This window comes from Coturnix japonica, chromosome 2 (assembly GCF_001577835.2).
Source record: "Coturnix japonica isolate 7356 chromosome 2, Coturnix japonica 2.1, whole genome shotgun sequence".
Taxonomy (NCBI): Eukaryota; Metazoa; Chordata; class Aves; order Galliformes; family Phasianidae; genus Coturnix; species Coturnix japonica.
Window position 1 is genome coordinate 25609195 of NC_029517.1, and position 26293 is coordinate 25635487.

The 26293-nt window shown below is 34.9% G+C and overlaps 1 protein-coding gene across 1 annotated transcript in view; it reads right to left on the bottom strand.

Annotated features, from left to right (window-relative positions):
• Window positions 1-26293, bottom strand: part of AGMO (alkylglycerol monooxygenase) — a 171970-nt gene that overhangs the window by 93190 nt on the left and 52487 nt on the right. Inside the window, exons 4-5 of the mRNA XM_015853865.2 lie at window positions 6326-6429; window positions 1124-1219 (exon numbers count right to left, since the gene is read on the bottom strand). Of these exons, the coding sequence (XP_015709351.1) occupies window positions 1124-1219; window positions 6326-6429 (200 nt within the window). The remainder of the gene's footprint in view (window positions 1-1123; window positions 1220-6325; window positions 6430-26293) is intronic.

The window sequence follows — 26293 nt, forward strand, 5'->3', positions numbered from 1 at the left end:
GAACATACTTGCTCAAAACATTCTGACAACATTAACTTGAGTTTATTGCAGTTCTGGTGAAGTTTTTTTACATTTTATTGTAAATCTTTGCTATTCACATGATGTTGCAGAACTTGAGACATGTATTAATTTGTTTAGAAATTTGTCCAGAAGAACTGAAATGTCAGTAACAAAAGTTTGCTACTGGGCTACTGTAAATAGTTTCTTTTTAACAGTTGTGTTGTTTTGTTATATATACCATACATATACATATATATAGTTAGGCAAACACACAGAAAAGATAAAATAAAAACAAGAATTTAGCCAACATAATCACCTAGAATAGCAAATAAATAGAACAAAATTGTTTTCCAAATAAATTGTCCTCTAGATGGCATAATGGAGGAAAAAAAGGTATTTGAATCATCAGAGTAAAAAGGATTAAAAGTATCACGGAGTAAGGTAAGCAGAGGCTACTGACATAATATGCAAAAAAATAGTGCTCAGGAGAAGGCAGAAGTTCAGCTACTTGAGAAATGTGGGAAACTACTTAATAATTGCAGTCTGTTATTACTTTTATGAGTAAGTAAAATAGATTTTGCATATGCATTCACAAAACAAATATACAGGTACAGACATAAACAAATAGCCATCAGGAATCTAAATTTTTTCATCCAAGAAGTACATGCATTAAGATGGAAATAATATCTGACTTGCAACTCTGAACAATCTTTAAGCGCTATTTTTTGGACACTTTTCCCTATAATATTTATCTTAGAAATGAAATCAGATGCAGTTATCCACCAGAAATTTTTAATACGCTGCAAAATAGGAAAAAAATACATTAAAATAAAAAAATAAAAAATAAAAAAAATTGATTCCCTACAGTTTCTACAGTTCCTTTTTTTTTTTTCCTTTTTTTTTTTTTTTTTTTTTTAAATCTAATTGGGACCAACTGGCCTCATTGCTTCTTATAAACTTAGCAATATATATTCAGAAAAAGGAATAAAAATGAACAGATGTTTCTCCTTAAAGAAGTCAGACAAAGATTTTTCTTACACAATAAATCAGCTGCTAGTGGATTTCCAGGACACTGCTCCAGGCTAACTGTTTAGGCATGGCTTAAAAAAAAAGGGGGGTTTACCTCTGTATGTATCCAAAACTGGTAAAGTAGATTAAATTGCAGATGAACAGCAAACACTGATGGTGGAATAAAAAGAGCCATGGGCAAGTTGAACATCTGGAAAATGAAGAAAAATTATACACTTATCACTCTAAAATTGTGATGATATACTGAAGTACTATCTCAGGAGCTCAAAGCACTGCACAAGATATTTCTATCTTAAAATGCCTCTATAATGTAGACATTAGATAGAATAGATACTGATTATTATATTGCTACTAGACATGGAATAGTGAGTGAGATATAAATTGCTGTGAAAGTCATTTGTCAAAAGTAATAAAGTAAGCAAGCAGTAAAATCAAGAATTCAGAAATCCTGAGACAACACAATTGTTCTCTGAGCTATACAAAGTAGACAGCAACATATCCTTGACATGAAGGCTTTACTTTTAGGGAATAACTATCACAGAGTAAGCAAGGTGTGAATTTACAGCACTGTACCTTTTCCATCCCCTATGCAAGCACCAGAAGTGTAAGGCAGTTTACTCCAATTTCAGAACCGATTACAAATTCTTACTCTAACTTGCTCACAACATAACCCTTGAAACCAGGATATCTCTGGATTACAAAGATGGGCTGGCACAGAAGTAGTTTCAGCAAACTATCTACCTAGAAAACATGATTGGTTCTTATAAACAGAGAAAAGTCTCAGTAACTTCAAAATCAACTGCTCCACTGGCTGCGCAATAAGACTTCCAATGCTTTGACATGTAAAAGTTACCTTTTTTTCTTCCCTCTTTTGCTTGACATTCCATTACACTGGCTGAATTTAAAAGTTAATTCTTCCCTAAACAGATTCAAATTCCTTTTCTACTTCTCACAAAATAAAGTCTTTAAATATCAGAGAAAGCAATTTGATAGCCATGATAGGCCTCCTGAGCCAGAAATTCCTCAAGCATAGGTCTGCAGAAAAACAATGCATAGTATTATCAATGATATTCCTCCTGTTACTGTCAAGAGGTCTACCCAGTAGGTAGGACATCAAGCTGGGGATGTGAAACAAATGCATGTGACTGACATAAAAGTCACCACAGTGTTACAAGCCAGTGGATAACTCTAGCTTGGTCTGCTGGCTTCAACACTGGAAAGAAACCACTAAATCACAGGAACTTCAGCATTACCTGCAAGGGCTGGGACAGCTGTGATTTCAAAAGCTGCATTCAAAGACTTCATGGATCACAGCTGCCCCACAAACTATACATACACTGTTCCTGTTTAAGTGCCTTGGAAGTTGTTTTTCAAGATGTAAAGGAATTCAAAGTTAGTGGAAGGACTGCACTGAGCTTCTGGAGTTTACAGAACATCAATTATCTAGCTTTAATCAGTCCTTGAAGACTGAAGTGTTTGTGCAATATTTTTGAAACCAAAAGAAGAGAAAAAATATATTGAGAAGTTGTACTTTACACATTTAATTCCTAATAATCACTCAATCTCAGTAAACTCACACAAATTCATAGCTACTTTTACTAAAGGTGGGAGCTAGAAAATGTCATCATGGAGGTGAAGCATTTAGGCATGAAATTTTGAGGTGGGTAGGAGGCATCTTTTATAGTTAAACACTTAGAGCAGATCATACTGCCACCAACCTGGACTCCCTTAGTACTCAATTACTAAAAGTGCAATAAGCTCCAAGAAATGAGACTGGGAGATATTTGTCTCATGACAGCCAGAGAGCTGGCATGTTTTTTCTCAAAATCTTACAGTGAAGCCAAGGAAGGACTAGGACACATGGCCAGTAAAGTTACTGCAATTTTCTCTTATTATTGATTGTACCTGTCTAATAGCATGATAAGAGCAGGAAAATTTTTAAAATAAGAACAGAGAGGAAGTTGATTGAAAAAAAGAAAAGAAAAAAAACAGATGGTTTTCAGATTATTCATGGAAGTGATTGCAGGATTTAAAACAGAGTTAGAGATAATACACTTTTCCCCTAAAAGTAGCAGACGCAATTTGGTGGTATTTACAGGTAACTCAGTAGGTAAGGAAGGATCATCTTCATTATACAGAAAGGATGTGAAAGATTATTTCTGAAACCTTAAGCCATACAAAGAGATTAAATACTCTTATATAAAAAAACATTAAAAAAAATAAGTCTCCCATTTGTGGTTGCACTGCAACAAGATCAACATCAAAACGAAAAGTAGAATCATTTGATAGCTTTTGACTGGAAATACCAATTCACCAAATCCAAACATTTTCTGGGAACGTACCAGCTTTCACTAATCTACAGAAGAAAAGCTTTCCTGGCTCAGAGATGGAATTTCTGTTCAAAACTGCAGAAAAATGTTTGTCACACTCAAATCTTTTCCCATGTGTGAATTCAGCAACAGAAATTGAGAGAGAGCCACAGTGAGTGATAACCTGGTGGGAAAGGCACTCGCTGAGGAAGTGGAGAGGGATTCATGCATCACAGCTGTGTGTCAACAATTAAGGCACTGGCCTTTCTGGAACTGTGTATGTCCACCACATTGCTGAATGCTCTGAATTGGGCATGCTCTATCTTTCTGTCTAATTTTAAGTAAAAACTTATAAATGTTTCCACAAAGAAATGGAAATATGTGAGTATCCTGAAGTTTAGCAGAAGGGCAGTGTTTCCTGAACAGGGCCAGCACTGAGCCTATCTCTCTCCAAGCCCTGTCTCTGGGGCTAGCTACTGATCTTCTCAGCAAAAATCAGAGGGACTATGGGGTACAGAAATGCTGCAGTGCTCTGCAGGGAAACTACCCACAGCTCGCTAACTAGTTCACATGGAATATACTTTTGTGAGGATTCATCAGGAAATGGAGATTCTGTGCTGGAACAAAGAGTTACCTGTTTCCCTTCTAAAATAATATACAGGCATTTCCACCACTTTTAAAGCAGCAGGTAGAATTCAAACCTTTACATCTAAATTAACTCAATAGCTTTAGATAAATTTGAAATTAAGTCTTACTCTTGAAAAAAGTTAAAAACTGGTTCTCAAAGAATTAAGCCACATCTATTCATGGTGCATATGGTGCATTCTCCTTTCACAACTGCACTTTTACTAAGCATTTTATCAGTTGCAAAAAAATGTATACAACATTATCTTGCTGATATCTTCTTAAAATTAACATACATTCTTTCCATCTTCTTCACTGCAGATAAGCTTCAAAATTACTTCTCAGTCTAAAAGTAGGTCTGCTTCTCCACAGCCTCTCCACTGGATGAATGGAAATGCATTGTGTGGAAGTGATTTGAAGCAAAATTCAGTTTCAAGGTCAGTACAGCTCACACTATTGATTGTACTTAAAGCACATTTTTCTTTTTCATTTCACCTCTTTTCAATCAGCCCAAGCATAACCCACACAGATCGATATGCTGATTTATTTATCATACAGTTTTTAACTTAAAACACATACAGATCTGGCAACAGAAAAGTCTCACGATCCCACAACATCCACCGCAACTTTCACACAGCACCCACAAAACTAGATGGAAACTGCATTCAACAGTACCACTTTAGTGACATCAGACCACTCTCAAAGATTAACTAAAGATTTCACTGAGTTTCAGCTTCTAAGCAGATACATCCATGGGGTTCTGGGAAAGTCTGTCAGTTCAAAAATAATAGAAGTGCAAGAATTAGCAGCAATTGTGTTCATGCACATTAAGGCTTTGGAGAAAGAAAATCATCCCACCTCTCAAAAGTTCTGGGGGGAGGAAAATCCTCATATTTACATCAAGAAAACACTTTGGTTAATATCAAACATTTGGTTGAAAAAACATGGCACACAAGTGGATTTCTACACTGTTTTCCCTTTGCTCAAAGCAAATCAATGTTAAATGAGCATGTAATTTGCCCAGTGATACCAGTGTGGTCCTGAGGATCATCTCCAGGACCTAAGAAAACCAGACATGTTGGCCTCCCTGAATATTTTGTGCTCTCAGAGGCATCATCCTCAGAACCAAGCAAGCAGACAAAGTGCTCATACACACACCCATGTGTACACACACAGGCTTTTTGTCTCTTTTGAATTATTGTTTTTGTTAAGCATTTGAACATATGGTCCCAATGGGTATATGTTCAAAGGTTAAATCTTTAACATGGCCATATTTATACAGGAAGCAGAGCTGTGACAGAGATATTTCCACTATTGTTCATTATGGCCATTTAAAGTTGAGGCACTGCTGCTTACATCAGATGACTATTTTATGAATAAAATTAAGAATTTATAGGAAAGAATTTAAGAGAAATCTCAGAAATAGTATCCCTTTCTCAAGTTCCTGAAAAACCTGTTTTTTTTTTCTTTTTTTGGAACCTGCTGCTTTAACTAATCTCATGTTATGCTTTTGACAAAGTCATGAACAGCAGGCTAAATCCACGTTCAGTTATGCGAGCATAAATCCAGTTGTTCATAGAATAGTCAGAGAGAAGCCAGAGGTCTGTGAGTTTCTTCCACCCACGTGTATTACACCTCACTGGAGCAGAGCTTTTATTCATTTTATATATATGCATTATATATATACATATATATATGCATATAAAAATATATTTAAAATTACTTTAATATCTAATGCAGATATTTCAAATTCTGAAGTTATAATATCAAAAAAGGAAAGAAACAAAAATGAATGTATCTGAAAATATATGTTTTTAAATCTGTAAATGAGTAATAATCTTATTTTCTATTTGATGTGCGCACAGCTCAGTGTTTTTTTCTGAAACAAAACTAGGGAAAAGTGGTGGCATACTTCTTTGACTTACTTAAGCACTGACACATATGTCATGAGCAGAAACAAATAAATCTGCTTGCATGTCCAAAGTAATCTTTACTTGTTTTTTCTCCACTCCCTTCAGCTACAAAGACAAATTTTTGAGTAGTTATATTATACTCTGAACTTTTCCTGTACTTATGCATGAATAACTAAATAGAAAGCTATGCTCTTTTACTTGGGAAATTATGAATGTATTTAAAATAATTAACCTTCTTAATTACTTTATCTTTTTGCAAGTTTGCTTTAAAATCATCAATGAATGTACTTTTAAAGTTGATGACTTTCAGATTCTTCAGTTTCATCTCCTCTGCTTTTCAGAGCCAAATATCTTAAATAATTAATGTTTTCCTTTGAAAGGAAATAAATATTGCATTTTCACTTCCACTAAATCATGACGATATTATTTGTCAAATCTTGTGCAACTTACCCAGGAGGTGTATCTCTGCAGAAAGGATTGTCTCAGGGCTGTGAACAAGTTGTAATCTTCAGAACTATGATGTACCTGGTGCGCTGCCCACAGTATATTAACCTCTGCAAAACAGATAATTTCTAATGACGCATGTGCCAGTGAATAAAGTAACTCTTGTTTCTCTTGGCCTTTTTTTCTTCAGCTAAATAAAACTAATCCTCCAATTTACACATTTTATTGTAACATAGTGTAACATGCCATAGCAGGTAACAAAAACTATTGTCCAGAGCTGAGTTTCGGTAGGATGGGTTAAATGTCAATAAGCAGATACAAGTCAGTGTAACTTTTGTGTCAATGAGAGTGAGAGACTATAGTAGGAACTAATGTCATCACTGGAGGGACAGCAAGAGATATGAGAAGAGAGCTTAACAGTTAGAAAGCCTGAGCTAAGTCTCCTGATAACATGTGATTCATTAGGAGCTCTGTGGGGTTAACAGGGACAAGGACTGACTGTGTCTTAAAGCTTTCATTGTTTAGTGAAGTTATAATTCAACACTAGAAGGAGACACAAAATGTTCCAGAAATCTTATGCTTCATATTTAAACAACTTAGCCAGCATCTGCTGTTATTCTTATGCTTTTCTGGAGCATGTAAATCCACTTGTACCACAGACCACAAAACACCATTGCCTGCCCACTCTTTTTACACAAATGGAAAAACAAATGGTTTCTTTCTGGAAAGTGTTGGAAATTCTGGAATCAGTCAAAAGACAGCAGTTGTTCTCTTGTGTTACAATTCAAAAAGTTTCTGGAATAAGGACAAAACCAGTGTCCTGTGTTTTTTGTTTGTTTGTTTTTGTTTTTGTTTTTGTTTTTTTTCTGAAAGTGTGACACCTCTGTTGTACTACAGTGAAGAAGAATATTTCAAAATCCTCTTTGCATTTCAAGGCATTTTCTTACTTAGTGCAAATTTGTATGCTCTCTTCACAATGAACACTGATAAACAGTCTTAAGTGGGAGGCTATCAAACAGAAAAGAAAGCCAGAAATACTCATGGCAATCAGATACAAAGATACAAAGAAAGAAGAAGACCTTAATCACAACAAAATGAGAAAGTGGGTGGCTAATGGAGATCAAATAATGCCTATTTAGCACAAAAACTAACTCAGAGTCATATACATCCCAAGGGATTAAGCATACTCACATCCTCAGCAGATTACAGAATTTACAAGTTAACTAGCTCTCCATCAGCTGTGTGGTACCTTCACCATTGAATTGTTTCACCCAAGATATCAGAGAAGTGCCACTGGCAGATATTATAATACCATTTGATCTTATAATGTGTATTTAAAAAATTATCTAGTGTCAAGCTTCACTCAATAGTTCAGGTCTGTTGATTAAAATCTGTTTGCAATATGAAGTAATGCCAAAAAAAAAAAAAAAGAATCTTAAGGTGCCTTAAACATTTCAATGGACTTGAAATGGTCTTGAAACAGGAAATAACAGACTTATATGTTTTATGATGAGATTTTAAAATGTAATGGATTTTGATAGATTTGATGGACAGACTGCACAACAACACCATTTCTGCACATTTTACAAGTCACTGAAAATCCATACCATTGTTGAATTGAAACTGTAGGGGTTCACTTATCATAAAACTAACTTAAGATTCAACCTGAATATTATTACTTCTTTAAAGGCATTTCTTCCTGAAGCAGCAAAAGGTTCACTGTATCAAGAATTAGCGATCTCTTTCTCTTTCAAGAAAAAATTATATATATATATATAATACATAATAATATTATGTATAATATATTATATAATATATTATATCATATATATTATATAATATCATATATATATATGTGTGTGTGTGTGTGTGTGTGTGTGTGTGTATGTATATATACACAAAAATAACACTAACAAACCATCTTGACTCACTTGTGCCTAATGAGCTCACTAGGAGATGAATTATTCAGGTGAGCTTCAGTACTCAATAATAATTTGTATTTAAATGTTTCCCAAGACCTCAACAGAAGCTGAATGAGTGAACAAAGCATCTGAAAAGGTGGAGGTTAAAGACCTGTCTCCTTAGTTGTTTTAAAAGCATTTACTTCCTATCACAAACTGTGTGTAACACAAGCCTCCACTCAATGAAGTACAGCTGTACAAACAGGGTACAGTAACTGGATCTTGCTTCTTTCCCTCAGTCATTTTTCTGCATTGTGAAAAGTTCAAGGAAGAGAATCTATGATGATTTTTACAGTCTACTTTCATTCTCGTTAAGGTCAAATGGCTTTCAAAACGAATTACTAAAAAGACATTTTATTAACGTTCATTTTTCAGTTAAACTGCCTCACACTAACGACGGTATAAAACAAGGTAACTGAATATTGGTAAAATGTTAATCTTTCAGATCTGCAAGTCAGCCTAAATGATCTATCACTCAAAAAAATACCACAAGAATATTAGGGACATAAACAAAATATTACGTCAAAAGTAATTTAACCACTAACACTATTTTAGACTTTTTCTGCTACAGTTAAGAGAATTAAATCTTCCTGCTAAAGTCTCCTCTTGCTGACATCATTGTCACCATCTGTGCTAAATTCCCTGATCCAAAATAATATCTGTCCCCAGCACTAGCATAAAGAAACTGATTATCAATTACTTCTATTTAAAAGAGAAGAACATGTCATGAATCAGTGTGAAATGGATCACCCCAAAACCTAATCTGTAACCATTAGCACACTAAAAATATTACCACAATTGCAGCTAAAAGACATCTCACAAATGTAAGAAACACATCAAGCACTCATTAAAGAATACAGCTGATTGCACATTAACTACACAAAACAGGGAAGTACGTGTCTACATAAAGGATAGACCCCTTGCAAAATGGTTGTGGTATTATTTTCTCATTCATATGTAATGATGATTGCATGAAGCAAAATGAAAAAAAGTTCTTTGAATGAGAATGAAATTATTAAAGACCATCTCACATGTACTTTCTAATGTTTATAATTAGGTAATGGACAAAAATATAAGTGAGATGCAGTTGTAGGTTTTTCTTTTGTGTGTGTGTGTGTGTTTATTTTTAAAGAAAATTTGGGGTATGATCATGTTTTGTACCACCAGTTACCAGTTAACAGTCACCAGTGAAGCCACAAGTAGTAAAAAAAAAAAAAAAAAAAAAAAGGCAAAAGAACTGCCACCTAATGCTCTAAAGAAATTTTTGATGATGCTTTCTAAAATAATAGAATATAAAATAAAAGAAAATTACATAACTGAAATACTCATATGCACAAAATCGCTCTTTTTCATTGAGGAGAGTGAACGCCATAGAAGCACAGGATAATTCAGGTTGGAAAAGATGAGAGGTGAATTCTAGTCTAACATGCTGCCACCAGAAACAACTACCAGGTTTCTGAGGGTCAACTAAGCCTTGGAAAACTCCTAAGACAGAAACTATGTAAATTCACCATCACCCATTACATGAGGCCTGAATGTTCTCGTGGTGGAAAAGTAATTCCTTATATCCTGTCAGAATTTCTTTTTATATCCAACAACTCTTGTCCTCCCATCATACAAAAAACCTGACTTCAGCATCTTGGTAGCCAATGATTCATCAGTGATGCAGAGCTATATTTAGGGTCCTCCAAAGCCTCTTTCTCTCCTATTCAGTTCCCTCAGTCTCTAATTTTTTTTTTTTTTTTTTGTCAATAGAAAATATTGGACTAATGTTAAAAAAGAAAACAAAACAAAACAAAAAAACACCCAGATTTTCATTTTCCTTTAGGACTATGATTAGGATCCAAATTTCTCGCCCAGTTACTTTAGCAGTTGCAAGTCTAACTTCATGTAGACTTGACAAGCTAGAGAGAAAACTGACGACCTGATGATAAACTGTCCATCATCCACAAAACATAGTACCAATTTCCGTTCCCTTCTCATCTATCTAGATGGCACCATTCATTCTCTCATTGTATTACATGCTGAATATTTCAGGATTTATACTAAGTGACATGTGAAAATATTCATCAATCCTGTACAATGATAGTACAGTAACACTAACATATAAAACAATAATAACTTCAGAAGCAAGACATTGTGGTCATCTTCCCTATATCCAAATAGGGCATCTGATCTCCACTCATTAAAAGGAAGACAAAGAAATTCACATTGGTAAAGGAGACCCTTACCCCATTAGGCATATACTGAGTCATTAATCATCACCTCTATTTCAGAATTACATATTACCTATACCTGACTCTTAAGTCTGTTGTGGTGTGGTTCCTCTTTACTCTTCTGACCCAACTTTGCTTTATGCTTTTCATTTAAATGTTCAATAAATATTGTAAGATATGTTGTATGCCAAAAGCCTCCGCTTCCTTCATATCATGAATTTAATTTTCATAGGAACAAATTCTTCCCTCAGCTACGTTAATGTAAGCATTGGGCTGTACGGGCTTAATGAGAACAAGATTAGATCCAAGGACATATCTGGAAGACTATACCACATGCCACACACAAAGAAGCCTGCATACAGGGAAATGCATATCTCATTTTGTTTTTTCAATAAGCCATTTTAGTAAGATTTTCTGGCCTTGGCTACAGGGAGTAATAGTTTGTGTTCTTAGGATAGTCACACCCAAGAATCTAAAGACTAACTATGAGTAGAACTGTGATTGAGTCATGAGTTAGCCAACGATTTATTGAATAGCTTTGAAAATTTTCTGAACTTTCCTCTTCTGCACATTTTTATTGGAAATCACCTACCTATCATAGAATCACTCAGGTTGGAAAGTTCCACTGCTGGTTAGGAGAACCAGACTAATTTAGTCTTTGTTTCTAGAATCTATCTCAGTAGTTTAAGTGAACAAATCAGTAGCACCCCTACAAGTCTCAATCTATTACTCTTTGGTCATTTTGCAATTGAGTGTTGCAGTGCTCAGGTAACTACAGCATAGACAATGCTTCATGTCGTATAAGCAGTCTCAAAGGGAAAATAATGTTACAACAAGTAATTCTGAAATATACTTAGTTGTAATCCAGCAACTTTGTTAGGAAATCTCTCTAGGCACTGAACTTTCCGTGATGCTAGATGGTTTTTTTTTCTGTGCTTTGTTTAGTATTATCTGTTTTTCAGCTCTCTTCTTGAATTACTCTATGTGGTCAGCAAACTATTTACTGAGTGGGCTAACTTATAATCAAGTAATACATGGTGTATGCTCCCATGCCTTACAAGACAAAAATTGGAGCGACCTTCTACAAAACCTGCCTCCAGAATCTGTGCACATGCCAAAATCTGCTGTTTGATCTTCTGCCATACCAGTTGAAAACACAAAACTGCTCCCACACGAAAATCTACAATAAGATCTGCAAAACTTAAGTTGCAGAATGGTCTAGGGAAACGTGGGAAGACCCAGGACAAGCCAAAGTATTACATATGCTACCCAGAACAAACAATGGGCTAGATTATATCCCCACATAGCAAAAATCTGTAAGGACTAAAGTATACTTCCGTGCACTTCTGAATCTGTAAAGTATTTAAGACATAACATGGTTAGAAAAGCAGAGCTTGGCCAGGTAAAAAACAATGGCCCACTCAACCAATAGATGCCCTGTGTTATTCCATAAGAACAGGACACCAATGGAAAAACATGAAGAGAAAGCCCCGGTGCTCCCCAGGACTTCCTCTTTTTTTTTCTTATAAGAGTAGTTCCCTCAGAAGCTAAGCTCCATGAATCACAATTCCTGCAACACAGTTATATCAATACAAATACAACTAATCTCATTACAGCACGTCAGTCCTAATCCAAAGCCAGAATGAAGTCCTTCATACAGTTCCTGAGACATACAATTCATACAATTCCTTCATACAATTCCTGAGAATTGAATGGTCTCTCTCCACAAGTACCATGGAAAACCACAAGTAATTACTAAGTAAGGATTCAGAAATTAATTCACATTGACTCAGTCTCTGACTTCATAATTTTATCCCACTGCTGCATCTCCCTCAAAATCTCTTGTACCGACTTGCCTGAGCAACCTGTTTCTCACACGTTCCTAGAGCCAGCTCTCCAGTTGCTTGGACCAGCATTGTAGCAGTTTTGTTTGCATGAGTTCTGAGCGATCTCTGTTGCAAAATGTTGTGTCTTTGTACTCTGAGGAATCATGATGGTAGCAACTGTTAGACATTTCAAGCTGTATCTTTGTATCTCAAGGAATTGTGAAGGCAGCAACTGTTAGACAGTTCCTTGTCTCTTTCATGGTTGTAAGAAGTGAGGCCATTTACTGTCTGCACTGGCTTTCGTAATAGATTCTTTTCATGTAATAGTCTGAAAACAGCTCTGATTATTACCAAATAATAAATAACCAGAGTCACAGAACCTTAAAAGATAACTAGAATAAAATCCAGTTTGTGAACACAGTCCCAAGACATACCACATTTCCCAGCATATGTGCACTATTTGGCCAAATCCTTTGGTTACCCATTCTTCAGTGGAAGTTCCTACTGGTTATAGCGATGCTTGCCCACCTGACACTCTCACAACCTCCCGATTAAACAGCGTGACATGATATATATTAACTTTCATAACTCACTGCTGCAGTAAGTTTCTGCAGCACTTAGCTCTTTCCACACCTTTAAAAAAAAATAAAAATAAATAAATAATAATTAAAAAATACTATGAAGAGGAGCATATGGCTCACTAATCACCGAATCACAAATCATTCTGTTAAACTAGATTTATATATATTACAATTAAAACCTGCAATAAATTCCTGTGTAAAGGAGAAGCTGGTGCAAAATGACTTCTATAGAGCTATGTCAATTCATACAAGCTGCAGACTTGAGTCAAGCTTTTCCAAATATGGCTGGTTGCAGCACTGGCAATCCTTAGATCTGAATATTTGCCAGCCTGTATAATATAACTTGGTGTTGCTGAATAATGATGTCAAACTGTGGTATAAATGTGTGAAACACATTAGCTGTGACCAAATCATCACTTTACTCTTTAGTTCGATGATTAAAAGTACTGAAACTAAGTTAGTTCTTAAAAAAAAAACCAACAAAACACAGTTATTTCAGAGAGCCTATAGACACATATTTTACTTCTCAAATTTCTTACAAATGTTAATAAGATTTTTTTCTGAAATGTCTTTGCCACTGAAATGTCAGCAATTTGTGAATATATTCATCCTGGAGGATCTTAGAAAGAAACTGCTGGAATGAAATGGGGAAAATGAAAAAAAAAAAACCAATAAAAAGGAAAACCTTTTTTTTTTTTTTTTTTTTTTTTGAGAGAGAGAGAGAGAGAGAGAGAGAGAGAATGAGAGAGTTCTTATTCTCCTGCATTCTGGGGGCTGTCTCTACACAAGATTGATGTCTGGTGTCACTGTTAGGAAGTGCAAACTGTTCAGCTTCATTGCAATCTATGTCCTCATCCTCCTGCTCCACAGGATACCACATACTTTGGCAGGCAATATTCAGATGGGAAGCACTTTAATGGCAAGAATGGATGCCAGTGAAACCTTTTCCCACAATGTTCAAAACTCTAAACTTACATATGCTACAGAAAAATAAAGCTGCAGGATATAAGGAAGAAAACAATAACTGATACTAATTTAGCCACATTAATCCTACTTTTTGCCCCTCAGAACAATACATTAAAAAAAATGCAAGGGAAATATATTTAAAAAAAAAAAAAAAAGAAAGAAAAGAAAAAGAAAAAAAAGAAAACAAGAATGAACCGGAAGAAATTAAAGTCCTCCAACTCACAGACAAAAACAGACTTTTGAAAAAGAAATATCCATGAGTGCTTCATTCAACTTCTACTTTGCAGGCTGCATTCCTGCATTTATTTGTTTGGTTCTTCATTTTTGCAGAGCCAGAAAAAGTAAGTCTGAACACTGATAATGCAGCGCAGTCATTCTGGGGTAAAAGTGGAATTAGTTCTACAGAGTACTCTCCTGCAGGGCTTTAATTGATTTATTAACTAAGTTCCTGAATGACAGATACATGGAAATGCAGATTAGACTTGCAAAGGAATCCATTAAAATTTACAGAGAATATCAGAGAAGCCTGGGGGACATACAGGATACACCACACCCCTTAAATCAACATTTAAAACATTCTAGGGAAAAATATATAAAAAAAAAAAAAAAAAAAAAAAAAAAAAGAAGTGTATGCACAAATTCACTCCCACCAGCTTTTGGATTTACAAACTACAGAAAAACCCAGGCAGACCCAGGCAATGCACATGTGTTCTGTATGGATCTGATCCAAAACATACTGAATTTAGTTAAAAAACGTCCATTAGCTTTAACAGCTTTTGATACAGGTTCATTATATACTATGCAGTTCAAAACAAAGGACTGTTAACACTTCAAACTCAAGTTCAGGCATCTAGACCACTCATATTTATTTTTATGCTTGTTTTATAAATGTTTCACATTGTTTCTCTCAGAAATCAAATGAGCTAATATATGCTTGGAGTAACAGATAGTGTAAGCTTATTTAGCAGTGACAGACTCATTGTTTATTTGTAGTGTATGTGACATATACAAAAAGAAATGTGCATTTTCAGCATTGTTTACCTTATGCTCCCATTCATAGCTGAACACAGATGTTCTGCATGCATCAAATAGCTACTTATTGTTGCTACTGTCATAGAACAGACTGGCTCTGGGCACTACAAAGGATGCTAAAATTTTAACATCCTTTTCCATTTATCATCTGAACAAGAAGAACATGAAAGCCATACAAATAGGTAAACAGACCAAATCACAGGCAACTTGTCAAAGCGTGCAGCCTCAATTTAAAAGTAAAAAAGGATCAAATAAGCTTGCTTTGATATGGATCCAAGCCAGGATCCGTCTGGTAAAGCCCAGCCCCAGGTCCATCAGCTAGAACTACCTAGAGGGTGCCTCTAACACCAGAATGCAATCCTCAAGTTTTTCTTTCCCACTACACCCTGATCTGTCCCTTCAGCTCAGAACGCAGACAAATCTAAATTAGTCCTGCACAAATTCAGGCTCATCTTTAAGTTGAAGCCATCCCTCGGGCTACAGCAGTTTAATTAGACAGATTCAGAAAAAAGCATAAATTACACTTAAATAAGGCCTTATACTTTGTTGTCCACTGCTAATGATACTGTTTTATTCGACTGTGAGTCAGAGGTGTTATTTATAAAAATATTTTTGGAAAAGAGGAAGTCGAATAAATAATTACTAGGTGAAGACTGGTAAAAGCATACTGATAGAAGCTTCTCTTGTTCAGCCAATTCCAATATTTGCTTTAAGTTTTGGTAGTGGTAACTGTGGGGCCAAACCTTCTTCAGCACTCCCTGCAGACCCAGATTCCAGGCCTAGGAGTTTAAGATGAAAGCTGGCAACAACAGCAGCTAACAGATGAGTCTGGAGGTGTTGGGGAACATGAATATGAACAGGCTCCTCTGCGGCTAATTCAGACTGATTTGTGAAAGCACAGATATAGCACTTGACCTGTAAAAATGCACTCCTCCTACATGCTCACTGGTTTTTGCAGCCACATCTTCTGGCTGTTGTTACTTCTAAGACCTACATCTAATGTCTGGATAATTCGTAGCTGAACTAACAGAAAGAAGCAGATTACAGAGACAGAAATGATTTTTAACTAATTAATTATGTCATAGCAATATATTTCACTGTAATTTAATTAATTTTTATCCTTTTCCTATTTTCCTATTTGCTCTAAGCCATGAAAACAAGCTGAGATTGGTAGTTCAGTGCAGTATTCATATACTGTGTTTTATTCTTTCCAAGAACACAAAAATAAGCATTAAAGCTATGAAGTGCAAGACACAAAACTGCAGACTTACCTCAACCACTAAAGTTGTATATAGGAAAAATAGTCTCCTCTATTTTATAAAGTGTCATTATTATCTGCCAAGCATAGGATATTTTATTTTAAATATAAAAATAGATTTTTTTTTTTTTTTTTTTTTCTTTCCAGCTTGGAGATATCTGGTTAAGATCCATTGCAAGCCAAAATTACGGACCCAAAATGAGAGCTTGCTGCTGGCCTCTTTAAGCAGGCTGTGCCAAATGTAACTCTAGTCTACCAAAAAAATCTTGCTACTCCACAGCCAATCTCCTCCCACAGTTGGCGGGGGAGGAGAGGGAAATAGAGAATCTCTCTCTTTATCTGCAAAGTGTTGATTTTTTTATAGAAAACATACTTGTAAGTACATTTTTTTTACAGTGTGTTAAGACATATCAAACAGCAAGTATTTATGTATAATTTCATAAGATATTTTATATGCATGCCTGTACCAATTATCTCTACACCCAGCATGGGAGCTCTCAAAGCTTGTACGTTGAATGAACACACCATATTCATCTCAGAATTAACTTACATTCTGGGGTGGAAGGCCCCAGCAACAGATGAAGTCTTGGTTTTGGTTGCTCAGCCCACCAGTACTCTGCAACCACTGAATGGTGACCAGAGGGAGACACGGCACAACTGTGTCAGTCCAGGCTAAGAATATCCTTTGCCAAAACCCTGGAGGAATTGCTAAAAGATAACATGATGGAATCAAGACCCAGACAATTGAAATGGTATAATTTATAGCATCTGGTATAAAAAAAACCAACAAGGTATGAACACCAGCAAATTTTATTTATATTCCAATTGCTGCTGGAACACATCAGTACAGTAGATTCACATGCGCTTATAAAGAACTGGAAAACCATATATGTAAGTGTTATTTTGAAGAAACTGACCAAATTGTTTAAATGGTTTTTAAGTCTCTTTGATCTCCTTTAAATGATATTCCCAATTATTCAATTGCTGCATTTGAGAAGTAACATATTCAATAAAACGAAAAAAGAATTAAAAGACAGGGACAGAACAGTACATGTCTGTGTCTTATTTTATAGAAAGAAAATATTGCTTCATGAGCTGATGTTTACTTCCCTCTGGTTCTGGCAAAAAGAGCTGAATTTTATGAGTACTAAATGCTTTCCTTATTCCCAAGACAAATTACAAGAAACGTGGTACTATCCAGAAATAAATAAATAAATAAATACATGAGAAAAAAAAGAATACTAAATGCCTTAGTAGGATGTTGGTGATCTCATACACATTGTATATAGATAGATAGATCTGTTTTTAAGTGTAAAAGTAAAATAAACATATTTTTTAAGTGCTCAAGGCAACCATATTACTACATAGATGTTCACCTAGTTTTAACCACACCACTCTCATAATCATCAATATACATTTCCTGAACGTTGACTACAAACCCTTAATTCAGGAGCATTTACTTCGGTGTGTTTTTGAGTATCCAGAATCTAGAAGCATCGGCCTCTTCTGAGACTTGGGACCTCCTGTTCCATAAGACCACATAAGGTCTGAATAACCAAACTTATAAGGAAAGATTTATAAAAGTGTACAATAGACAGATACATTTGTTTCTGGAATAGGGTAGGACTGGTGAAGTAGAGCTCAGTAGAAAAGCAGGTGGTTGAGATTATAATCAACCAATCAAACAAGCTCAAGAAAGCTGGACCAGATGGCCTTTTTTCTGTTACTAATATTACTTATGTTCCTATTCAGCTGTAAGAAGTTACAAATAGTTTACCTGTTCATATTTTTCAGACTCAAATTACATAAGATCAATGCTCTCACTTCACCATCACATTTAAAGTTATCATGACACTGTCTGTAGTTGTATTTAATAATTTACAATGCTACCTACTCGGGAGAGAAACTGGTAGGTGTAACAGAAGTCTTGCCTTTTACAGCACAAATTATGTAGCAAGCCATATAAAAAATGAAAGAGTGAAGCAAAACAAAACAAAACACACGCACACACCAAAGAAACAAAACAAAGCCCCCAAAACCTTAACCTCTCGGGGCTAAATGCTACTAGATACCAAAAAAAATTAAAAAATAAAAATAAAAATAATAATTTTTTTTTAATCTAAAATTAAAATATATTTCCTGTATTAAATAATAATAATAATAATAATAATGAAATTTTGAAGGAAAAGTTATGGCCAGGCCTAACCTATAATCACATAGATTACTAATTTACAACTGCATCAAACTGCATCAAGATGTCCAAATCTTTCCTTCATCTAAGATGAGGCATATTTCAATCTATAAATACAAATTTGGGAAGTCATTTCACAGGTACAAGAAGTTTAACAAGTCTAAGATCTCAACTGGAATTAATTTATTTCAAAACTGTACAGAAAAATCTTAGTTAAACACAAGATAAGGTGAGAATGGCTCTTGCATGACCGTGTAAGTAAATTGCTGTTAAGAAAGCAAACTTACTGCTAGTTGCAAGGCATATTCTGATGCCATAAAAATTCTAATAATTCACTGAAACAGTTTAAAAATAGTTTTAAAATAGTTTAAATTAATTTAATTAAAAATTGTTTTAAAAAGAGCAACACAAATCATTATTATGACTGGATGCAAGAGTTCATTCATTCATCACATCTTTACTTTCCAAACTGGGTGTTCTCACTGTATTTGATGTCACACATAATGATATTCATGGCAGAATAATCTGTGCCTGTCAGATACCTTATGAATTATACCATTATAGGTAATTCTGCATTTATGTATATTTACATTTAAAAAGTCATCATCTTTGGGGGTAATTGTCTGAGCTTTGATTCCACTCTGCAGGAATTACAGGTGCAGCAGCATAAAGCTCAATGTCTAATTGCTAAATTCCAATTCATATGTATTAGGAGTCTTAGAGAAAACTACACAAAGCATTCTAATTATCACTACCACTCTTCCTGTAGGCTTATTAAAGTAGGTATAAAACATGTTAAATTCCTTCAGTTACTAATATCCATAGTTGTTGACTGCTGCTAGAAATATACTACACATCCCAAGCGTGGATCATATTTCATCAATAGCTTTAACAATGCACTTTACACATTTGTTGATCCTGATTATGCGAAGATGCAAGCATTTTCTTCAGTATGTGGTATGGGTGGTTGACTGAATTGTCTGCCACCTATCATGACAGTACACAGCACATTGCACTTAAATATTGCTGGCTGGGCAATAGAGTAACAGGATGAATGAGCATAGCCAAAGCCAAGCTTTTGAGGTGGTGGAGAGAAAGAGACCTTCCCAGAGGCACAGAAAACACTGCACAGAGATGTCACTATGAATGTCCTTGGGTTGCACCACTCCATTCTGGAATAATCTGTTGTTGAATTATCTGGAATAATTCTGCAGTTGGCAGTCACTATATGGGCTTTTCACATCCTTTTCCAGCCTGCTTCATTTCAGTGTTTTTGGATACCTGTGCTCAGAGTTTTCTTGTTCTAGTTTATACATGTTTCTGATGTTCTGGTAAAGCATAGCTGTAGAGAAATGCCCTGTATGTTGGCCCTGTCTCTTTTAAAGGAAAGTCAAGTGGGTAGTTTTGTCTCAAGGGTCTTGTTAACTGGGAACCTGTTACATATGTTACATATGGAGATGTGTTTATATGCATTTTCAAGTGTTTTGTTCAAACAAGATCACAGGGATTTAGAGATCTTTCTTTTATTTTGCACACTGTAGGGTCTCAACGACATTTGTATAAGTTACTGAATGATACTAAACAAGTTAGTATTTATCCATGTATTACATCAATTAATAAAATGTCACTACTTCAGCACAATAAAATAAGCATTAAACGCAAGAGATGTAGTTGCAAGAGCCTATTTTACAGCAAAACATACTGAGAGATAGTTTGATGGAGTTTATTTTAAAGGATTACATCCATAATCAGTATGTGATCATCTGATTACATATTATGTTAGTGTAATGTACATACAGATGTTCATTTATGTAAATTTTATTCTGCCCTTGCACATTCTCATGAAGTTATTTAACCTGGACTAACTCACCTATTGTTTTCACCCAGCAGAGCAAAAGGGACATGTAAAGTCAGTCTCAGCGTCAAGAGAAAGAGACACGTAAAAAGCTAAAAGAAACAAGGAGCACAAACATTTTCTCTGCCAGCCACTCCATTCTTTTCTATAACTCTTCCAGCATATTTGCAAAGGTATCAATATTCTACTTGGCTCTTAGATCAGATAAACACACTCAAAATGGGAAAATACATAGCAAACACATTTCTCACAGAATTCTCATAAGCTCTAAATGAATAGTATGGCTACAACATTCTGTTCACACCTAATTCAACTCTTTTTCATCCAGTAAAGAAATCAAGTGAGCAGATAAGACTGGAATCAGATGGCACAATTTCATGTTTAAACAAAATCTGAGTGAGTTTGCTATGAAGATAAGCATTTATTTTTTTTTTTCAACTGCTTAAAGATATTTGGACTCCGATGTACAGTCTCATTTTTTCTGAAAATTGCTTTGAATCCTTCATTTTAATCCAGTTTAGGGATAAAAATAAATGATTATTTCTACAATTGTCAGTTTATTATATACAAAAAAAAAATAAATAAATCACAAATGTTAGCTCACAAAGTGATCTGCTTCACATTATTTCTGCATTTTGCCTTATACGCTTATGTAGTTTTAAGTAGTTCTTAAGTATTCCTAACACTATCTGCTTTTTAAAAGTACAACAGACCAAAAAAAAGCACATAACTTCAGTACCAGGAAAAACAAACAAAACAAAACAAAAAACATTCTTCTCACAGGCAACTTTAAATATAAGGCTTAAGTCTGCAAATTGTTGATGCCTCAATAGTGCCTGTATGTGCAGAAGCCTTTCAGATTTCTTCGGAGTTTCAGTACCTGACAAAAGCAACTGAAGATAATAAAGTCCATGAGACAATGGCACTCTCTGGAAACCAGCAATAAACTTTCTTGGAAATATGTTTCATAAGAATTTCACACTTTTGGTGTCGAATGGATCCTGGGAGCTTACATATCAATTGACAACCTCATGACCCAAGGTTTATGACCTCATGCACAGGTCATGGGGGAAATTTACAGGTGGGGTGGTCTTATTGCAGTTTAACGAGTGAACCATGAATGACAAACATCTGCATCAAATTTTCAGATAAATCAAGATGATCACCAACCATAAAGAACCAGATTTTATTTATTTATTTATTTATTTGGTACTGCAAAAGTCTCCTACAGAAACAGACTTCATAAAGAAAAAAAAAAAAACAAAAAAAAAAACTGTTTCTTTCCTTAGCTTTGTCAAAACATGGATGGGGATCCTGAAAAGAAAAACTGAACTACTAATTACTAATGCCAGGTCAGATCAGAAAACATCATTGAGTTCATTACTGAGAAATGTCGATGTTCTGATGTTGATTTTTCCAAGTTGTTTTTATTGTTTTTGTTTTTTTTATTATTTTCTTCCTAAGATGTTTACCCCTGATCTATACAAGTAAATTCTCTAATGTGGAGCCTAAGTTTCATTCTTTGGACCTCAATCTTATCTCTAAAATAGTCAAGCTATAGTTCCAGGTCTGCAAGAGCAATCTGCCAGCTCCAGCTCGTACAATGTTGCTGATTATCCAAAATACAGCCTTGCCCTACCTCATCAACGCCCTCAAGGGAAAATCTGATCTAGAATCAGTTAAGTAAAACTTTTGACAAAGAACAAGAACAGTTCTCTGGCTCTCAAATTTCCACTCTGTTACTCTACTTATCAAGATTTGATATATCTTTAATCTAGCAGATCAGTACAAAAGCACATAAAATAAGAAAGAAATGCAGGTAGGGACACAAGGTGATTAGGTGATTACAACTTCTTAACTGGATTTCTCCTTAGAAGATAAAGTTGTACAAATTTAAAACCAAGACAGCTACACATTAGATTTTGAGTCCATAAACACTCTCTATTCTGTATACTTCTGTATAAGTATGTAATTATGCATTATCTAATGATAAAAACTTCTGCAGTACAGTTATCTGTCACTACACAGATAAAGCTTACATTCCCTAATTTCTGACACTTAATTTTAGTTGATATTGATAATTTGAGAGTATCTATCTATAAATATGGATCTTACCAGGGCCTATTTACCACACTAGTTTTCTGCACAACAGAACTTCCAGACTTAAAAGTGCATGTCAGATTTTCTTATGGCCACTATTTTGGATTAATGAATGAGCGCTGCACATCTGATGAGATCTCCAGCTGCAACCCAGAGTCACAATCTATCATGGACAAGATCTGCTGGGTTCTGTTAGGAAATGGTTTCAGAAGTAGGAGAGTGAAGATGTCAAAGGTCACAGCCAAGAGACAGCTAAGAAAGCCTTACACTACTACCATGAAAAATTTTCATCTCAAAATACATCTGTGCAACTAATTCTACCATAGTAACTAGAAGGACAATGAAAAAACAAACAAACAAGCAAACAAACAAAAACACAACCAGGGGAAATTATACTCATTAAAGTACTTCCCACAAACAAAAAAAAAATTTACAATGCTTGACTGAGTGAAATGATGAGGTCATAAGGGAGAACCAGCAAGAAGGAGGTAGAAGGATAGGTCAAATCCTTTATAAATAAGCATCAAACATGTATTTGCTATGTGTGGCCTCAGTACTGCTGAGGGAGCTACGAAGAAAATCCTATAAGAGGAGAGGCTGCAGATCCATAAAGTACCCACTTTAACTATTTACTAAGTCCAACATGTCTACATTTCTTTATAGATGACAGTAAGTAATAGATAACTTGGTTAAGTAGGTAATGGATAGAATTAAGGTAAGGCTTGAGACAGTTGATGTTTTTATAATAAAAATACTATCTCCAATTCTTCAAAAAGATCATGATAAATTTGAATATACCAACATTTTAAAAATCAGTGCTATTTTAAAATAAACACATTACTTTCAGGGGAAACTGCACTAAGAACATCAACAGCATGATTAATTACAACATGTAAATTATCTTGCTAGCAAGAATCACACCAGTCATTCATAGCATTCTGCAGAAATTTGAGGTCTTATACTAAAAGCTGTACTAAAGCATGATTATGAAACAAGTATTTTAATATTGTACATCTATTTATGCAAATGAAATTATTATCACTTCCTAAAATATAAGTGCTTCTTCATTAAAAATTGAATTTATCATCAATATGTTATGGATTTGATCTAGTTAGAAAGTATTAGTTGAAATCTTGCACTCAGATCACTTTATATGAAAGATCCTAAAAGGCACTCGATGTTAAAGTAAAAAAAAGTAATAATTTACTTCCTACATGAATGTCAAAATGCATATGTTGTTTCAGCTAGATAAGGCTACCTAGGGTGGTAACAATTGTAACAATATTATCTGTAACTTATGAATACATTTCCTGGAACACTGAGTGTTACAGTCACTAAAACAAACAAACAAACAAAAAGCCTGTTCTTGGCAGCATGCTGGATTAATAAATTGCATCAGCTGAAGGAAAAAGCAGATGAGTACCAGAGCAATAAAGTAGTTATGGACGGCAAAAACAGTGAGATTGCTGGGGGAAGCAATGGGCAGTCAATTAGAGGGAATCAGGGCTGCTATCTTTGGAGGCAGCTCACAATCAAGATGGAGCTTAAAGTGATTAGGAAACTGGGAAAAATAAATAAATAAATGAAGAGGCATTTCTTGTCTCCTAGCAACCAAACATGATCACCTGACAATACCATGTAGGCATTTTGCATGTTAAAAGTCAACTGACAGTATTAAAGTTTGAAGAGTTAATACAGAGAAAATATGAAATGGCATTTCCCACCCATACATGCAAACAAACTTCCTCTCTTAGTCTTACTTATTAATCTGAATATTTTTGAGTGTTTTTTTAATGACAAGGCTCATGTTCGTGGTAAAGGACTACATCATCTGTACCCTGAATTGACGCATTGAGTCGGACTGCTCACAGGACCTGCTGGGCAGATGTGTTCTGCAGTGCATCTGCACAGATGTGGTTTGTTCTTCAATCAGCTTTAGCACATTTAGAGACATCAGTTTTCTAATACTGGAGATCCAACAGATGATTTTATTGCCAAAGTCTTACATTACTGTACTCTTACAGAACCCGATTTCAGGTTTTAGAGACAAAATTGATATCTAGACGCTAGTAATGTACTTAAAGATCCATAGAAGAAGCAAGGGAACTATGTTCTCTGCCTTCTACTCAGATTTATTTCCCTGTGAATTATTATTTAATCTTGAATTAAATCCTAGACAGGTACAGTCTTCCTCCTAACTGACAGCCACTTCTCACAGTTTACAAGAAAGTGACAGAAACAATTCTGTTATCACAACAAACTATTTTTTTAATTTCAATTTTATTTATTTATTTATTTATTTATTTATTTACCATCAGTAAAGAGTTGATATAGAAAGTACAAAAGGAATTTTTTTAGGATGTTTTGCTTTATGATTACTGGGGACATACAGTACTGGCCTGGTGAAATGCCGAAGCTGTTGTTGCTATCCTAACAGCATGTGTTCGTACTAAGCTGGGAAATCTAGATCCTCTGTGGTATATGGAAGAAGATGGTCAGTTTGACTCCTTTTCTGCAATGCAGCAGGAAGGTAAGCATAGCCTGTATTGTCAATGGCATCTAATTTTTGTGAGAACAAACTGGTGCTCAGACAGATTAGTAGATTCAATACCTGGAAATCAAATTATCTCAAATTTGTATCAATCATATTGCTTGCTGTGCTGTCAAACATTTACCATCCAGGGGAGTAATGACATTCATTTTTACCAAGTTTCATGCACAGCCAATTCTGTCCTCATTTCATCATTAGCTATCTCTATACAGTTAAAATGGAAAAGAAGGAAACAAACAGAAATACCATAGATAGATATACCAGTGAATTTGTAAAACAATAAAAATTTAGAACTTGAGCTACTGAAAGGAAGAGACAGGTTAATAGAATATATTGCACTTCTTTAGGGAGAAGCTAATGAGCTGGAAATATTTTGTAAAAGTTACAATGTTTGTGAATAAGGGGAGCTGTTTACTCTGAATACCTTTGTTCTGAATAGCCAGTGTTTTCCAGTGATGAGCTAATTCCAGTGTGTAGATGGTAGTCTTATGTTCACTCATACTTTACAGTGTTCTCTTACAGACAGACAATAGGAGCAGATGGAATGGCTCAATCATTCCTCATAATGATCCAATCACTTTGGAAGTGGAAGAATTGAAGCTCTCAGGGTAGCCTACTCTTGTTTGGAAACTATTCCATAAATGATGCTTTCATTGCACACATCTGAAAAAGTGTGCATAACGTGTTATGAGTATAGCTGCAGTAGTCAGAGATCTTTCAATTCCTTTACCAAATAACTCATGTAAATTCATCATCAGTTAATAGAAGTATGAGCCTGTAGCTGTGGAAATCTTATCTGTAATAACTTATTCATCTGCAGTCATAAAGTTATGCATCTGTATCCCTCAGTGCTCACTGTGGTTTGATGCTGATCCACGTTCTCTTTTTCACTTTTCTTGATTGTATTTCTCAATTACAATCACCACCAATGATTAAGAAATCAAGCCTTTCAGTTAATATCTATTATCCAGAAACATGCTAGATCTTCACAGATTTATTGGATCATAACTTCCTAACAAACTTTTCCTAGGGGATCATGGTGAAAATATTCTGACATTCTACATTTCTTCAGCAAGCTTTTCATTTGAGTTCTTTCAGCCTACAAATCTTCAATTTCTTTACTCATGCAGGATGGAGTAACTTTCTGGCAACACTCAAGCCTCTAAATGGCAGCATTAGTATTCAAAACAGAATCATAACCTTAGTGGTTATGATCTCTTCAAGTATTTGTGTAATTTTTCCATCCGTAACTTGAACCATGGAAATGGAACTTGGATACACTTGATTGTTCTTTAAAAAGCTTGTATGACTGCTGAATCAGGCTCAGATCATCATACAATGAAGTTTATCAACTCAGTCAGAGCTTAGCTGTAGAATTTAAAGATAAAAAGTTATTGAGCAACTGCAGATTCACTCTTTTTTATATGTTCTTGGGCA